This window comes from Pelophylax lessonae (genome assembly GCF_965119305.1).
Source record: "Pelophylax lessonae genome assembly, chromosome: 1".
In the NCBI taxonomy this organism is placed as follows: Eukaryota; Metazoa; Chordata; class Amphibia; order Anura; family Ranidae; genus Pelophylax; species Pelophylax lessonae.
The window spans coordinates 266,477,046-266,490,925 of NC_138768.1; the positions used below are offsets into that span (position 1 = coordinate 266,477,046).

Genomic DNA, 13,880 nt, shown 5'->3' on the forward strand with positions numbered 1-13,880 from the left:
GTTCAATAAAGTTGAGTTACTTCACCCTCAATCTAGAGTCCTGTCTCTCATTGGGGGAATCGGCTACAAGGGATTGCTATGTCCTCCATATTCCCTTGGATAATCACTAAGCTCTTGTAAGAGCTTGTGTAAGAGCTTGTTCTGCTGCACTCTCTGGGGAAAGAGAGGTTCACCCATGGGAACCTGGAGCCTTGTCGTAGGTCCAGGGTGGGTAGAAGACGGCAAGGCCCTAACCAAGCTGCGGCGGTTTGTGGGGTCTGAGGCGGTTATGGTGTCTGGTGGAGTGCTTGGAGCCCTCGTGCAGCACTAGGAGCATCCGTCAACGGAGGTACCCAGTCGGGGTGCTGGTTGATCCGTTACAGTAGTAAACTCTTTTTTTAATGTATACCTACAGTTAAGCCTATAAATAAGGCTTACCTGTAGGTATAGTGAATATCTCCGAAACTTGCAGTGTTTAGGAGAAATTCACACTGAATGCAGCCAGTAATGTCACTGGTACATGAGCTCTGAATGGATGGCATACCCACTCCGTCCCTTTAGAGCAGAGCTCCGTGCTGCAGTCCATGACTGCCGCGTGCATGCAAGGGAGTGACGTCACCGCAGCTCGGCCAGACGGCCGCAGCACGCGAATCCAGAAGGAAGACCAGGCGAAGATGGAAGCCCTGTTAGTGGTGACAGCATGCTAGAGGGCTTTCTTTCTAAGGTAAGTATTTCATAATGTGCTAGTATGCGATGCATACTAGCACATTATGCCGTTGTCTTGCAAGGTTTTTTTTTTGGGGGGGGGGGGGGGGTTTAAAAAGGTGTGGTTTTCTTTTCCCAGGAAAACTCACAGATCAGCTGAACTGCAGTGAGTTGATGTGTGCAACCTCTGTTGCTGTGGGCAGTGTGTGAACCACCAGGGTAAATCTACTGCAATCCACAGTGTCTCTGTTGGCAGGCTGCCCGGGAAGGAGAGGCTATGCTCTGAGATCACACATAGAGAAAAAAAAATTGTGAATGAAAAACTGCTTCATAATATTTTTTCTGCAATCCCCTGAAGTGGAAAGGAGGAAGCTGGAGGCATGGGGGCACTAGTTCAATCAGTGTTTTATCATCCCAAGAAGAGGAGTGGTGGGAAATTAAAAAAGATGGTTTGTACACAACATGGCTCAACCGCCAGGGGATATACTACACAATGTAGACATAGCCACAACTGAAGGAGAAACGCAGTGGGAGATACAAATGTCAGTTTGGGCAAAAACAGTGCCGAGCTACCAAGGACCAGACACATATGTAGCCCCATGACATTAATAAAGAGGAGGCATTTCTAAACGTGCTTAAAGACCATTGAAAGTTCACCAGATTCAGCGCACATCTAGAAATCCTCAACTTGCAAACCCTTCTATCCACTCATAACAGTGAGTCTTTAGAGACAGGGACAGGAGAACTGCTGCAGCACTGACCCTAAAAAATTCAGCAAGGAATCCGCCAGATAAGCTAGCCTAAACATAAATAGCGTGTCCTTATTAACTGGAACACAGATACGTTTGATGGGTTGTCTATACTGACCTGACCTTGTTGCCTATCTGGAGAGACTTCCAGGATTTCCAATATCTGACATTAATCTAACAACAACTGTTGATGGTGAGAAAAAAAATATTCCAATTGAAGCAAAAAATATAGCAGAAGGGAAATAAATATCCATTCTTCTAGGAACACTTAGGGTCAGCATACACATTACATTCTGGCTATACAATCTTTGTACAATCAACCTTTGATCGATGTTTGAGCACTTACCAGAACTATCCAATATATATCCAATTAGGCAATCCAATTAGACATTGACAAGTTATTAAGAAAAACTCAGCGGGTGTAAGGCAGGAGGGGTTATAGCCTTAAGGGGGTTGGCTTTCAGTTCCCTATGTGCCTACAGTATATTTGTCCTGTAGAAGGCAGTATAACCCTAGGCTGTTTATTACCAACCTGTGTCCCTCAATGAACGACAAAGAAATACATTTTCTTTATTAAGGGGGGGGGGGGGTGGTTTATACAGAACACAAAATGCATGCCAAATTAGGATCAGCTTGGCCATTTAAGTATATTATGTAAACATACCTATAGCCATGATCTTTGTAATCCTTGGTGGCAGAATAGACAACTGAGCTGGCTTTAACACTAATCTGCTGGAAGAGATTCCACACTTCCTGGTAAATGTATTGCTGCAGAGAAAATACAAACATTAGAGACTTGATGGTTACAAACAAGACATTTCACTTCAACAGTAATAACTCTTTATATAAGGGTGACATTACAATCAAGAGATTTTACAGATAAACAAAGGTCAGGTTATTAGCCAAAAATGTTTTCTTGGTAAATACTCTTCAGGCTACATTCACACCTGAGCGTAGGGTTTTCGCGCGTTTTTTACCGTGATTTTTACCGCGATTTTTGTGCAGGCGTTTTTAGATTGAATAGAGACCAATGGAAAACGCCTGTAATCTGCCCAAAAAGAAGCTCATGTACTTTTTTGAGCGTTGGGCGTTTTGCTCACAGCGTCAAAACGCTCAGATGTGAACAGGGGCCATTGAAATGAATAGGATTTGTCTTGTTGGGCGTTTTGAGAGCTGATCCTAGAGCAGAAAAACTCCCCAAATACGCCCCAAAACGCCTACATGTGAACGGAGCCTCGATCTTCATTTGGAATTATTCATAACAGTGTAAACACACACTCTGAAATCAATGAAAACATTTTTCAGGAAAATTTAGATACTAGATCTTTTGCCAACATGAAATGAAGATCCCCTGTGAGTGGCTGTGCCAGCATTAAAGTGTACCTGCCAGCCAGGTGAAACTTTTTTTAAAAACATACGAATGTTTATTTGAAAATATACTAGCATGATCTTTATATTACAGATGACTGAATAACATTCTTGTAAAAGGATATTCTGTTAGTTTTGCTTTATCCGTGCCATACTACACTATAAGGCCATTGCCACCCTTACACTGCGTTTGGAGAGGACTATCTGTACAATGTGTATTGATACCTTATGTTTCTATTTCGATTATGCACTGCTTCTATTTCTCTTTTTTATCGTAAAACAATTTCAATAAATTATAGTAAAAAAACAAAATGGCTAAATTAAGTCTTAAGGCAGTCAGTCAAAACAGACCTGCTTCTGTGCTTTAAATCATTGTAGGTTATTACAGGTAGGGTTGGTGTAAAAGAAGGCAACAAATAACCATATTTTAGCTTTACTACTATAGTGAGCAGACTGTTGGGTGGTCTGAATGTCTAGAAAATAATTATTGTTTCTTTTGCAAATTTGTCTACTTACATTGCCAGTTATCACCATACACCCCAGTTGGTCTATGATGAGCACATCAAGTGGTGATGGCGGCTGGCAGAACTTCTGTTGCAATATCTGAAGGATTGGCTCCATCACCTTTGGGGTATCCCTGAGGGCCACCGCAATATGCCCCAATGCACGGATTGTGTGATCTGGAATCAGATGGGCTTCCCTAAAACACAATACAAACATCTATTTATTCTGTAAAAAAACATAATAAAAGATAAATTTTGTAGTGCAGAAAATGGTTTTAGATCCTATCAAACACACAAAAAAAAAAAAAAAAAAGGATAACATAGTTCTGTGGAATTACCTAGGACAAGTAAACACAGAATAGGATTATTGTATTCATGGGCCTAATTTATTAATCTTAACTCTAAGACCATAGACTAATGACTTTTATATCAGTGCCTCCTCATCAATTCCGTCTGTCAGTGCCACCCATCAGTGCCCATCATTGCACATCATTGCTGCCTATTAGCGCCACCTATCAGTGCCCAACAGTGTTGCATATTAGTGTCTCCTCATCAGTGCTGCATACTAGTGCTGCATATTAGTGCCACCTCATCAACGCTGTCTCATCAGTGCCCATCAGTACAGCCTCATTAGCACACATCAGTGAAGGAGAAAAATTACTCATTTACAAAATTTTGTAACAGAAACTAAGAAAAACTTTTTTCATTCAAAATATTCAGTCTTTTTCCATTTGTTTAGCAAAAAACTCAGTGGTAATTAAATACCACCAAAAGAAAGCTCTATCCATCTAAAAAAAAATGCTAAAAATGTAGTTTGGGTACAGCATTGCACGACCACGCAATTGTCATTAAAAATGCGACAGAGCTGAAAGCTGATTATTGGCTTTTGGCAGGAAGGGGGTGAAAGTGCCCAGCATTGAAGAGGTTAAATAGTTTGGGCCAAGCTAACCCAAATAACTGGATTTCTCGTACTGCTGCTGGAAAGCAGTACTGCTTACTGTATGTAGCTAATGCTGCTACAGCCTAATACTGTACAATAGCCCCAACAGCCAGTCCATGCTGGCGTGGAAATAATTTGTTTGGACCAGTTTGTCCCAAACAAACTATTTAATGGGATTGTATACCTGAAATTCTACTTTAATAGCAGTTGTTCAACCAGTTCTGACATTAGACTAATCATTTTAGGGAATTGGGGTTAAGCCTCATTCAGTATTTGAAGGTACCAAAATAATATGCGTTTGGAAAGACTACAGTATATTGGTTCTTTAGGTCTTGTGAGGATATTTGGTAGCAGAGACAAAGTGTCTCATACTGCTGCCCTAACACAACACAGCTTACTGTATGTAACTATTGCTACTAAAGTCTATTACAGCAGCCCCAGTGGTCAGACTATTCTGACAAGGAAATCATTTTTTTCCATCGTTCATCGAGACGCAGCTCCATCTATTCAGAGATTTTAGGGTTATGCTCCTCCCATCAGGAAAAGGCCCTAGGCAGGAAAAAAGCTTAACCACACCCATGGGGGCTGTCCCTGCAGGCATAACCCCACACACTCTGCCATTATCAAGCAGTTTAGTTGCAAGCAGTGTTTAGAATAGGAAAAAAAAACCCATTCACTCAGAAGTAGAGGGGCGGATGCTGCATCTGTCGATGAACTTCAGAGGAAAGGATTTTACAGTAAGTTCTTACAAAAATCCAGTTTTCTCTATCGTTCATCGACAGACGCAGCTCCATCTATTCAGAGACTATAGGGATGTCCCAAAACAGTATGAGGGGTGGTAAGACAATGCACACTGAAACATACTCCCCAAAAGCTAAACTTAGCCAACCAGGTAACATGGAGCTCAACCAGGAAAAACTGGAGCTCACCCTGAAAAAACACAATACACCCTCAAAGAGAAACAAAAAAAAAAAAAAAACAGTTCTGTTTAAAGCAGAGTTCCGGCCTATTTTGCAACTTTAGTGATTCCTGGAGTGCTCGCTATGCTGATCAACAATTGGGTAGTTTCAATTTTTTTCTGGGGTCCCTTACCTTATTTTCAGGGCATTTTTGATTGTACTTCCTCTGCGGCCGCCATCACTTCCGCCTTTGCATTGCGTCCTGGGAGCTGTTTGTCATCACTCCCAGGAGGCAATGGGCAGTGACGTGGGCGTTATTTCCAAACCGGAAATGACGTATGAGAGGCGGCGTTCGGCGCCATCTTTAAGAAGGGTAACCAGGCTATTGTTGCCACTGTTACCCTAGCGTCCGTGCGAGGAACAGTGATCGGCGGTTTTCTACGCAGCGATTCCCTAATTTGCTCCTATTGTGGCCAGTAGGTGAGTGCATTGTTTGGGGACACTCTAATGTGGGCACTGCGATGGTGGCAGCACTGTGATGGGGCAGCACTATGATGGCGGCACTGTGATGGGGCAGCACTGTGATGGGGGCAGCACTGTGATGGATAGATGGATGGGTGGCACACTTTGATGGGGGCAGCACTGTGATGGGGCACTGTGATGGGGGCAGCACTGTGATGGCACTGTGATGGGGGCACTGTGATGGATGGATGGCACACTGTGATGGCTGGCAGCACTGTGATGGCACTGTGATTGGGGCGGCACTGTAATTGGAGCAGCACTGTCATTGGGGGCAGCACTGTGATGGACCGGACCAGTGATGGGCCAGACCAGTGATGGGGGCACATGCATTAAATATACATATGCAATATATAATACATACAAACACACACATATATAAATAAAGATATATACACACACACACATGTATACAGTGCCCCCATAACAGAGTACCATCACAGTGTGCCATCCATCCATCACAGTGCAACATCACAGTGCTGCCCCAATTACAGTGCGCCATCATAGTGCCTCCTCACAGTGTGCCATCCATTACAGTGTCACATCACACACAGTGCACCATCAATGTGCCCCCTCACAGTGTGCCATCTATTGCAGTGCCACATCACACACAGTGCACCATAAATGTGCCCCCTCACAGTGTGCCATCCATTGCAGTGCCACATCACACACAGTGCACCATAAATGTGCCCCCACACAGTGTGCCATCCATTACAGTGCCACATCACACGCAGTGAGCCATCAATGTGTCCCCTCGCAGTGCTGGCATCCATCACAGTTCCCCATCTAAGTGCCCCATCACATATAAATAACTTGTTTGAGCCAAGAGCTTACCGTAATAGGTGCCGTTTTGGGCGTTCTGTCTGCTGCACGTGCAATGACTTCCTTGTTTTGTTCCGGCCTTTCCGGGAGGCGGGGAAGGGCTTTATAGGGGCAACTTCCTCTGACGCTGCCGTCGCTATGGAAACCCGTATTATGCTGATAGCATAGTACAGAGCATGCACAAGATTGCCAGGTGCATTCTGGGTAGCCAGAATGAACTGGAATCAGGAAGAAGGACACAGCAGATTACACTGCGGCTTCAGATGCCCACATCCAAGATGGCCGCGCTCAGACAGCGTTTTTAAAAGTAAGATTTTGACTAAAATCCAATACTGTACACCTTGTAAGATTATGAGAATAGCGGTTCTGTAAAGGGGCGATGGATTAGTATTATAGGGGTATTTTTAGTTAAAAACCGCAGCCTTCAAAACCTTGCAGCCAAAGGAAGCATCCGAAGATGCCAACACATCTACTTTGTAGAATTTTGTATGCGTATGCACAGACGACCAAGTTGCCGCCTTGCAAACTTGCAGCACCGACGCCTGATGGCGAAAAGCCCAAGAGGCACTCAGCGATCTCGTAGAATGCGCCTTCACCGGGAAAGGAGGAACCTGACCCTTCAGTGAATAAGCCTGAACTACCATCTGCCTGATCCATCTGGATATGGTCGCCGCAGATGCAGCCAATCCCTTACGAGGTCCTTCGGTAAGGATAAAAAGAGCGTCTGATTTTCTAAAAGTCTCAGTGGTCTCCAGATAGACCCTGATCGTCCGAACCACATCCAAAGCGTGCAACGCAAATTCCTTAGAATGTTTTGGCTTAGGGCACAGTGAAGGCAACACAATGTCTTCATTCAGATGAAAATCGGAAACAACCTTAGGAAGAAACGACTGATTAGGTCGAAGTGCCAATTTATCTCTGTGTATCACCAGATAAGGTAAGCTGCAGGACAAAGCCGCTATTTCAGAAACTCTGCAAGCAGGAGTGATAGCCACCAAGAAGGCAACTTTCTGGGATAACGAAAGAAAAGAAATCTCCCGAATGCTCTCAAAAGTAGGCTTTTGAAGAACAGATAATACCAAATTGAGATCCCACGGCGGTAGCGGGGATCTTCTCGGAGGAGCCATATGGCACACTCCCTGTAGAAAGGTACAAATCAAAGCATGCGTAGCTAATGGGCGTTGGAAATATATAGCCAAAGCCGACACTTGGCATTTGATAGTGCCCATAGGCAACCGCTGTTCAACTCCTTTCTGCAGAAAGGCCAAAACCCCAGCTACCAAAAACAAGCGAGGGTGCACCTTCAGTGATTTCACACCATGAAATATACGATTTCCACGTACGATGATATATCTTACTAGAAGTCGACTTCCCAGCCTTCAATAGCGTAGGAATCACAGTCAGAAAGACCTCTATCTCTCAACACCTGGCTTTCAACAGCCATGCTATTAAAGCCAGCGACTGTAAAGCAGGATGGAAGATCAGACCATGAAACAGCAGATCTTCCCTGAGAGGAAGTATTCAAGGAGCATTGGCGACCAGTCTTACTAGGTTTTTGTACCAAGACCGGCAAGGCCAGTCCAGAGCCACCAGAATGACCAAAATGCTTTCCACCTCTATCCTGCGCAGAAGCCTCTGCAGGAGTTTCAAGAGAGGAAAGGCATAAATTAGCCGATACTGACCCCAAGGAGCCACCAGAGCATCTGTGGTGTCGGCCAGAGGATCTCGAGACCTGGCTATGAATCTGAGCCTTCTTGTTGAGGCAAGAACCAAAAGATCAACCTCGGGAGTCCCCCACTGAACACACAGAAAATGAAACACCTCCGGGTACAGGGACCACTCCCCTTGATCCAACACCTGACGACTCAGGTAATCGCTTGCCAGTTCTCCACACCTGGAATGTGTACAGCAGAGAGGGCTGGAATACATTTTTCCGCCCAGGCCAGAATCTCGGCCACCTCCTTGGCCGCCAAGACACTCTTGGTGCCTCCCTGGTGATTGATGTATGCCCCCCTGGTGATTGATGTAAGCCACAGTCGTGGCGTTGTCTGATTGAATCTGAACCGGACAATCCTGCAGACGAGTCGTCCAATGGCTCAGATAAAGTTTTATTGCTCTGAGCTCCAAAACATTTATCGGTAGTTTAGAATCATCCATTGTCCAGGTACCCTGGGCACAGAACTTCCCCTGCACCCCGCCCAAACACGATAGGCTGGCGTCCATGAGACTGAATCCACAACAACAAAGCAGACTTTGTGTTGTGACTTAACCGAATCAAAGAGTCCAAGGACTTTGGATCCTTGTTCCATTTGACAAGAATCTCACTTTGCAAAGGTCTGGTATGAAACTGAGCAAATGGAACCGCCTCGAAGGTTGATACCATCAGACCCAAGGCCTGCATGCAAACTCGAAGAGAGGATAGATTGTTTGCCAACAACAACCGAATCGCCTCCTGCAACGTTTGCAGCTTGTCCGGAGGAAGAAACACCTTGGCCAAGGCTGAATCCAGAGTCAAGCCCAGATAATCCAGTCTCAAGACAGCTGCCAGCGCAGATTTCTTGAATTGATGTTCCAAACGAAATCCTGCAGAGTTCTGACGGTGACTGACAGATCCTCCCACAAAAAGACTGAAGCAATGCCAATACCGGTGCTAAGACCTTGGTAATTAAAATCTGTAAAGAAAAGCGCACGCAACCTCAGGCAATAACGCTTTAATAAAGGACAATAACACAGTACATTGGAATTGCACTCACACTTTTTCTTTAAGGCAATCGCTTTACAGCATTCCAACAGGAGCTACTCGCTCCTCCCCTCCCTCCAGATGGTGACTCTGCGGTCTCCTCATCCGCGGCTGCCGCCGCTGTATCCCCGCTCTCCTTCACTTCCTGTGTTGCCCGGTCACCGGATGCCGGTTCTGGTGCGCCTGCGCACTATACCGACGTGATCTACGGCGCCTCAGGCTCCTCTGAGTAGCTCCTGTTGGAATGCTGTAAAGCGATTGCCTTAAAGAAAAAGTGTGAGTGCAATTCCAATGTACTGTGTTATTGTCCTTTATTAAAGCGTTATTGCCCGCCCGAGGTTGCGTGCGCTTTTCTTTACAGATTTGAATTGTTTTGATCCACCCCCCCCCCAGTGGAGTGAGAGAGGAGCAGCAGCAACCGGGACATTTCAGCTAAAAAACATACAAAGGAGGTGAATACATGGACAGCTGGTGAAGTACTCCTCTTTGTACTTGTTGTATATCAGCATGTGCAGGATCTGTCCTTTTTGATTGCTAAGACCTTGGTAAATACTTTGGGAGCTGAGACTGAGACCAAAGGGTAACGCCACAACTTGATAATGCTCCTCTTCGCCCGCAAAGCGAAGAAACCGCTGGTGTCTAATGTAAATAGGGATGTGCAGATATGCGTCCTTGAAATCTATGGAGGCTAAGATATCTCCCTGTTGTAGTGATGCCACCACCGTGCAGATGGATTCCATTTGAAACTTCTGTACCCGCACAAAGCGGTTCAGGGCCTTGAGATCAAGGATGGGACGCACCTTGCCTTCCTTCCTGGGCACGGTGAAGAAATTTGAATAAAACTCTTGAAAGCTTTCCTGAAAAGGAACCGATTCAATCACTCCTTGCGACAGCAAATCGTGTACCGCCCCTCGCAAGTCCCTTAACCAGACTGGGGATAGTCAAAGATTGGACGGGAAGAACCTGTCCGACGGGCGACACCGGAATTCGATCTTGTACCCAGATCGGATCAGTTTGTGAACCCATGTCCTGAATCAAGGGGGTCCAGGGTTCCAGAAAGAAACAAAAAGACGTTCCCCCACCCCAGAATCGGGTGAGGGCGCCCCTTCATGCAGACGAGGACTTGCCTGCAGGTCCAGACTGGCCGGTCTTTGCTTTCCCCGACCACGGCTTCTTGGAACCCCCAGAAGACCTGAATGATTCACCTTTTTCTTGGGACCCGGAGGCACGAAAAAGATGTTTATGAGCATTAAAGGAAGGCCCCCGCCTAGGAAGTGGCGCCTTGCACTTAGAGGATTGGAGAAGATGAGTGCTCTTACCTTACATCTTTGATCAACTCATCCAGAGAGGATCCAAACAGCCTCTCCCCTGAGAAGGGAAGATCAGTCAAGGCCTTTTTAGAAGCCTGGTCCGCTGACCAGCTTTTTAGCCACACCATGCGCCTAATAGCAATCCCCATTGCCGACGCCCTGGCCACCAACAGGCTGAATCCAGGGACAGGTCACACACGAACACCAGGGCTTGAGCCAACTGGTCCAGTAGTTCCAAGGGGGGCGTCAGCTTCCAAGTTACCTTTAAGTAACTTCACCCATTTCGTAGCAGTCTGCGCTACCAAAACATTCACACAGGTAGTCTTTATTATGTGACCTGCTACCACGTGTAAATGGCGGGACAAGGATTCCACCCATCTATCCACGGGGTCCGCAAAAATTGGATACTCTCCCACCGGTACCAAGTCGCTTTATTCCACCTGGACACCAGGGGATCCACTTTTGGTGGTATAGTCCACCTAGTGGACACTGCCTCCGCAAAGGGGTAACGGGGTGCAAATTGCTTAGGCACCACTAACGTGCTTAATGCGCCACCATTGTTCATCCACAATAGTATGAAACGATTCTGGACAAGGGAACACCTTGCCCGATTGATATGATTTGCGGGGCCAAAAGACACCTGCGTACCCGGCGCTGTGGTTTTATCAGCCAATTTAAGGTTTCCCGCACTAAAACTATTAGAGCTTCAACCAAAGCGTGTTCCCGCGCGGCGGCTGATGAGGACAGGTCCTCTTCACCATCAGAATGGCGACGACACCGACCCCTCAGGGTGGTCTTCGTCTGCGGCAGCCATGTCTATCTCCGAGTCCGAAGACCCTGCTGATGGAGGTGAGGGTCGAGGGCGCTTGCGGCTGGCAGCACTAGCAATGACAAAATCTACCTTAGACATCAGATTTTGCAAAAAAGCTGCAATCTCTGGCTGAGACTGAACCAGAAGGTCCTGCAGTCGCTCCCAGGGGTTCTGCAGGTAAAATATTATCCTGGGACTCCATGTTACACTTTTTAAAATATTTGGGCAGTGTCTCTTCAAGAATGCCAAAAATGCGGTCCCACCGCTAAATAAGTGCGGGCTCACATTTCCTGGTTATTAGAAGATAAAAGCAGAGTGAATGAAGAAAAACTCACAGGGAACCACAAGAAACCCGTTAGCAGACCACAGAGGAGACTTCCAGCTCGAACTGTGCAAAAACGAAACTGACTGTACAGGAAGAGGGAGAGAAAAGTCAGCCTCTATATTTAAAAAGCCATGCCGCATGCCTGTCCATTCTATGGATCTCAGGTAAATGGCCGCTCATGCATTCTCAATGGGGTATTATAGAAAATAGCTGCCCAGATAACCTAATGGGAATATAAAAATCATGATCCACAGCAAAATGGCAGCCCCCACGGCGCGCCATGCGGTCTCCAGGACCCCCAAAAGGGTCCCAGAACAATAGGCATCGGAAGGTCCCTGACCAGGGGCCCACACAGAACAAGTCACCCCCCTCAAATAAACGCCACAACCGCCGCATTATTACCGCCCCCCTAGGGTAAAAACCTGCTAGGGGTAGGGGAATGCCCAGGGCCTACACTGGACTAGTCCTCCAAGGTGCCAGGGGAACCCCTAAGGTCTAACTATTCCAGGGAAGGGCCCACGTCCGCCCCGAGACCGCCAGGGGTTTTTGGGGGGACAATTTACTCACCATACCACAGTATCAGGTGGGTCCCATTCCGAAACAGATCATCTCCCACCTGGAATGGGAGTGCTGTCAGCCAAGGGGAAGCGGAGACTGAGGGAGTTCCAGGTCATGTGCGTCCCAGTGAGACGGTCCACTCGCAGGCTCGTCCCCCATCCATTGGGGCACTGTCGTGGTGAGGCCAAGTTCTAGACTATAACCTGCTCAAGCTCGCTGGCCAGGCAGGAAGACCTTAAGGATCTAGATTATCCAGTGCGAAACCTCAGCCGGCTGTTGCTAGTGAAAATAAAAAAAATCACAAACTTTCCAATAGCCAAGACCGAAGTCCCAGCAGGAAGCTAGGTCCTATGCCTTAAACTGTCTGTCGATGAACGATAGAGAAAAATGATCTCCATGTCAGAATAGTCTGACCACTGGGGCTGCTGTAATAGACTTTAGTAGCAACAGTTACATACAGTAAGCGGTGATGTGTTAGGGCAGCAGTATGAGACACTTCGTCTCTGCTACCAAGACCTAAAGAACCAATATACTGTAGTCTTTCCAAAAGCTTGTTATTTTGGTACCTTCAAATACTGAATGAGGCTTAACCCCAATTCCCTAAAATGATTAGTCTAATGTCAGAACCGGTTGAACAACTGCTATTAAAGTAGAATTTCAGGTATACAATCCCATTAAATAGTCTGTTTGGGCCAAACTGGCCCAAACAAATTATTTTCATGCCAGCATGGGCTGGCCGTTGGGGCTATTGTACAGTATTAGACTGTAGCAGCATTAGCTACATACAGTAAGCAGTACTGCTTTCCAGCAGCAGTACGAGACACTTTCTCTCTGCTGCTGGTTAAAAATTAAGTTGGTCTTAGCACAGCCACCCCATTCAAGGGAAGCCTTGCATTTTTATGAATACAAGTCTTCCTCTGGTTGGTTGAGAGGTGGGCAGATGATGTAGCGATCTATGACTAAGTTTAAATGGGTGAAGCGCACTAGGCATGGACTGTTCGTATTTCTCAGGATGTGTGTTTGGTAAAGAGGAAACTGGTTCATCAGTGTTCTCCTAAATTAGTAACTCTTGGTATGGGTGATGGAACCCAGAAGCTTTGTAGAGACTTGGGAAGGAAGAAATCCTAGGTCCACAGCACAGTGTTTGTGGAGAAGTGCAGAGCCAAGGTATTGGCAACAGTTCAGGGCTCCATTCTGCCCAGGAGCCCATGTGGCTGCAAAGGAGCAATTATAGATGGTGAATGTGTGCACAGGAGTTTGAATTCTGGTTGGATAATAGTGACAGTGGTCTAAGCCTGAGGACCAGGGCAGAGCTCCCGCAAAGTGAAAGCCGTAAGGTAGTATTTTCCTATGGCAGAGAGATGCTAAACAACCCTTGTGTGCTTTTGTGAACAATCTTTTAAATAAAAGTGGACAAAAAAATCCTACAAAGCAGATTTTGTGAGTGAACTGTATCCTTAGAAGTGTACTTTTGAGCCAATTTGAAAAGGATATACCAGGGCCCCATGGAAGTCAGCCATGTCATTTATCACAGTGAAATCCATAAGTAGATACATTGTAAGTTCTAGTACATCTTGCCATGCAAAGAAACAGGCCTCACATACATGTGAATCTGGGAAAACAGGACCCAGGGGTGTACAACCCTCTGGAGT

At 46.1% G+C, this 13,880-nt stretch overlaps 1 protein-coding gene across 2 annotated transcripts in view; it reads right to left on the minus strand.

Annotated features, from left to right (window-relative positions):
- The window catches only part of PI4KA (phosphatidylinositol 4-kinase alpha), a 293,423-nt gene that overhangs the window by 187,542 nt on the left and 92,001 nt on the right, over positions 1-13,880 (minus strand). For both annotated transcript variants that reach the window (XM_082244087.1, XM_082244086.1), the window contains exons 16-17: positions 3,318-3,501; positions 2,098-2,201 (exon numbers count right to left, since the gene is read on the minus strand). In XM_082244087.1, the coding sequence (XP_082100213.1) occupies positions 2,098-2,201; positions 3,318-3,501 (288 nt within the window). The remainder of the gene's footprint in view (positions 1-2,097; positions 2,202-3,317; positions 3,502-13,880) is intronic.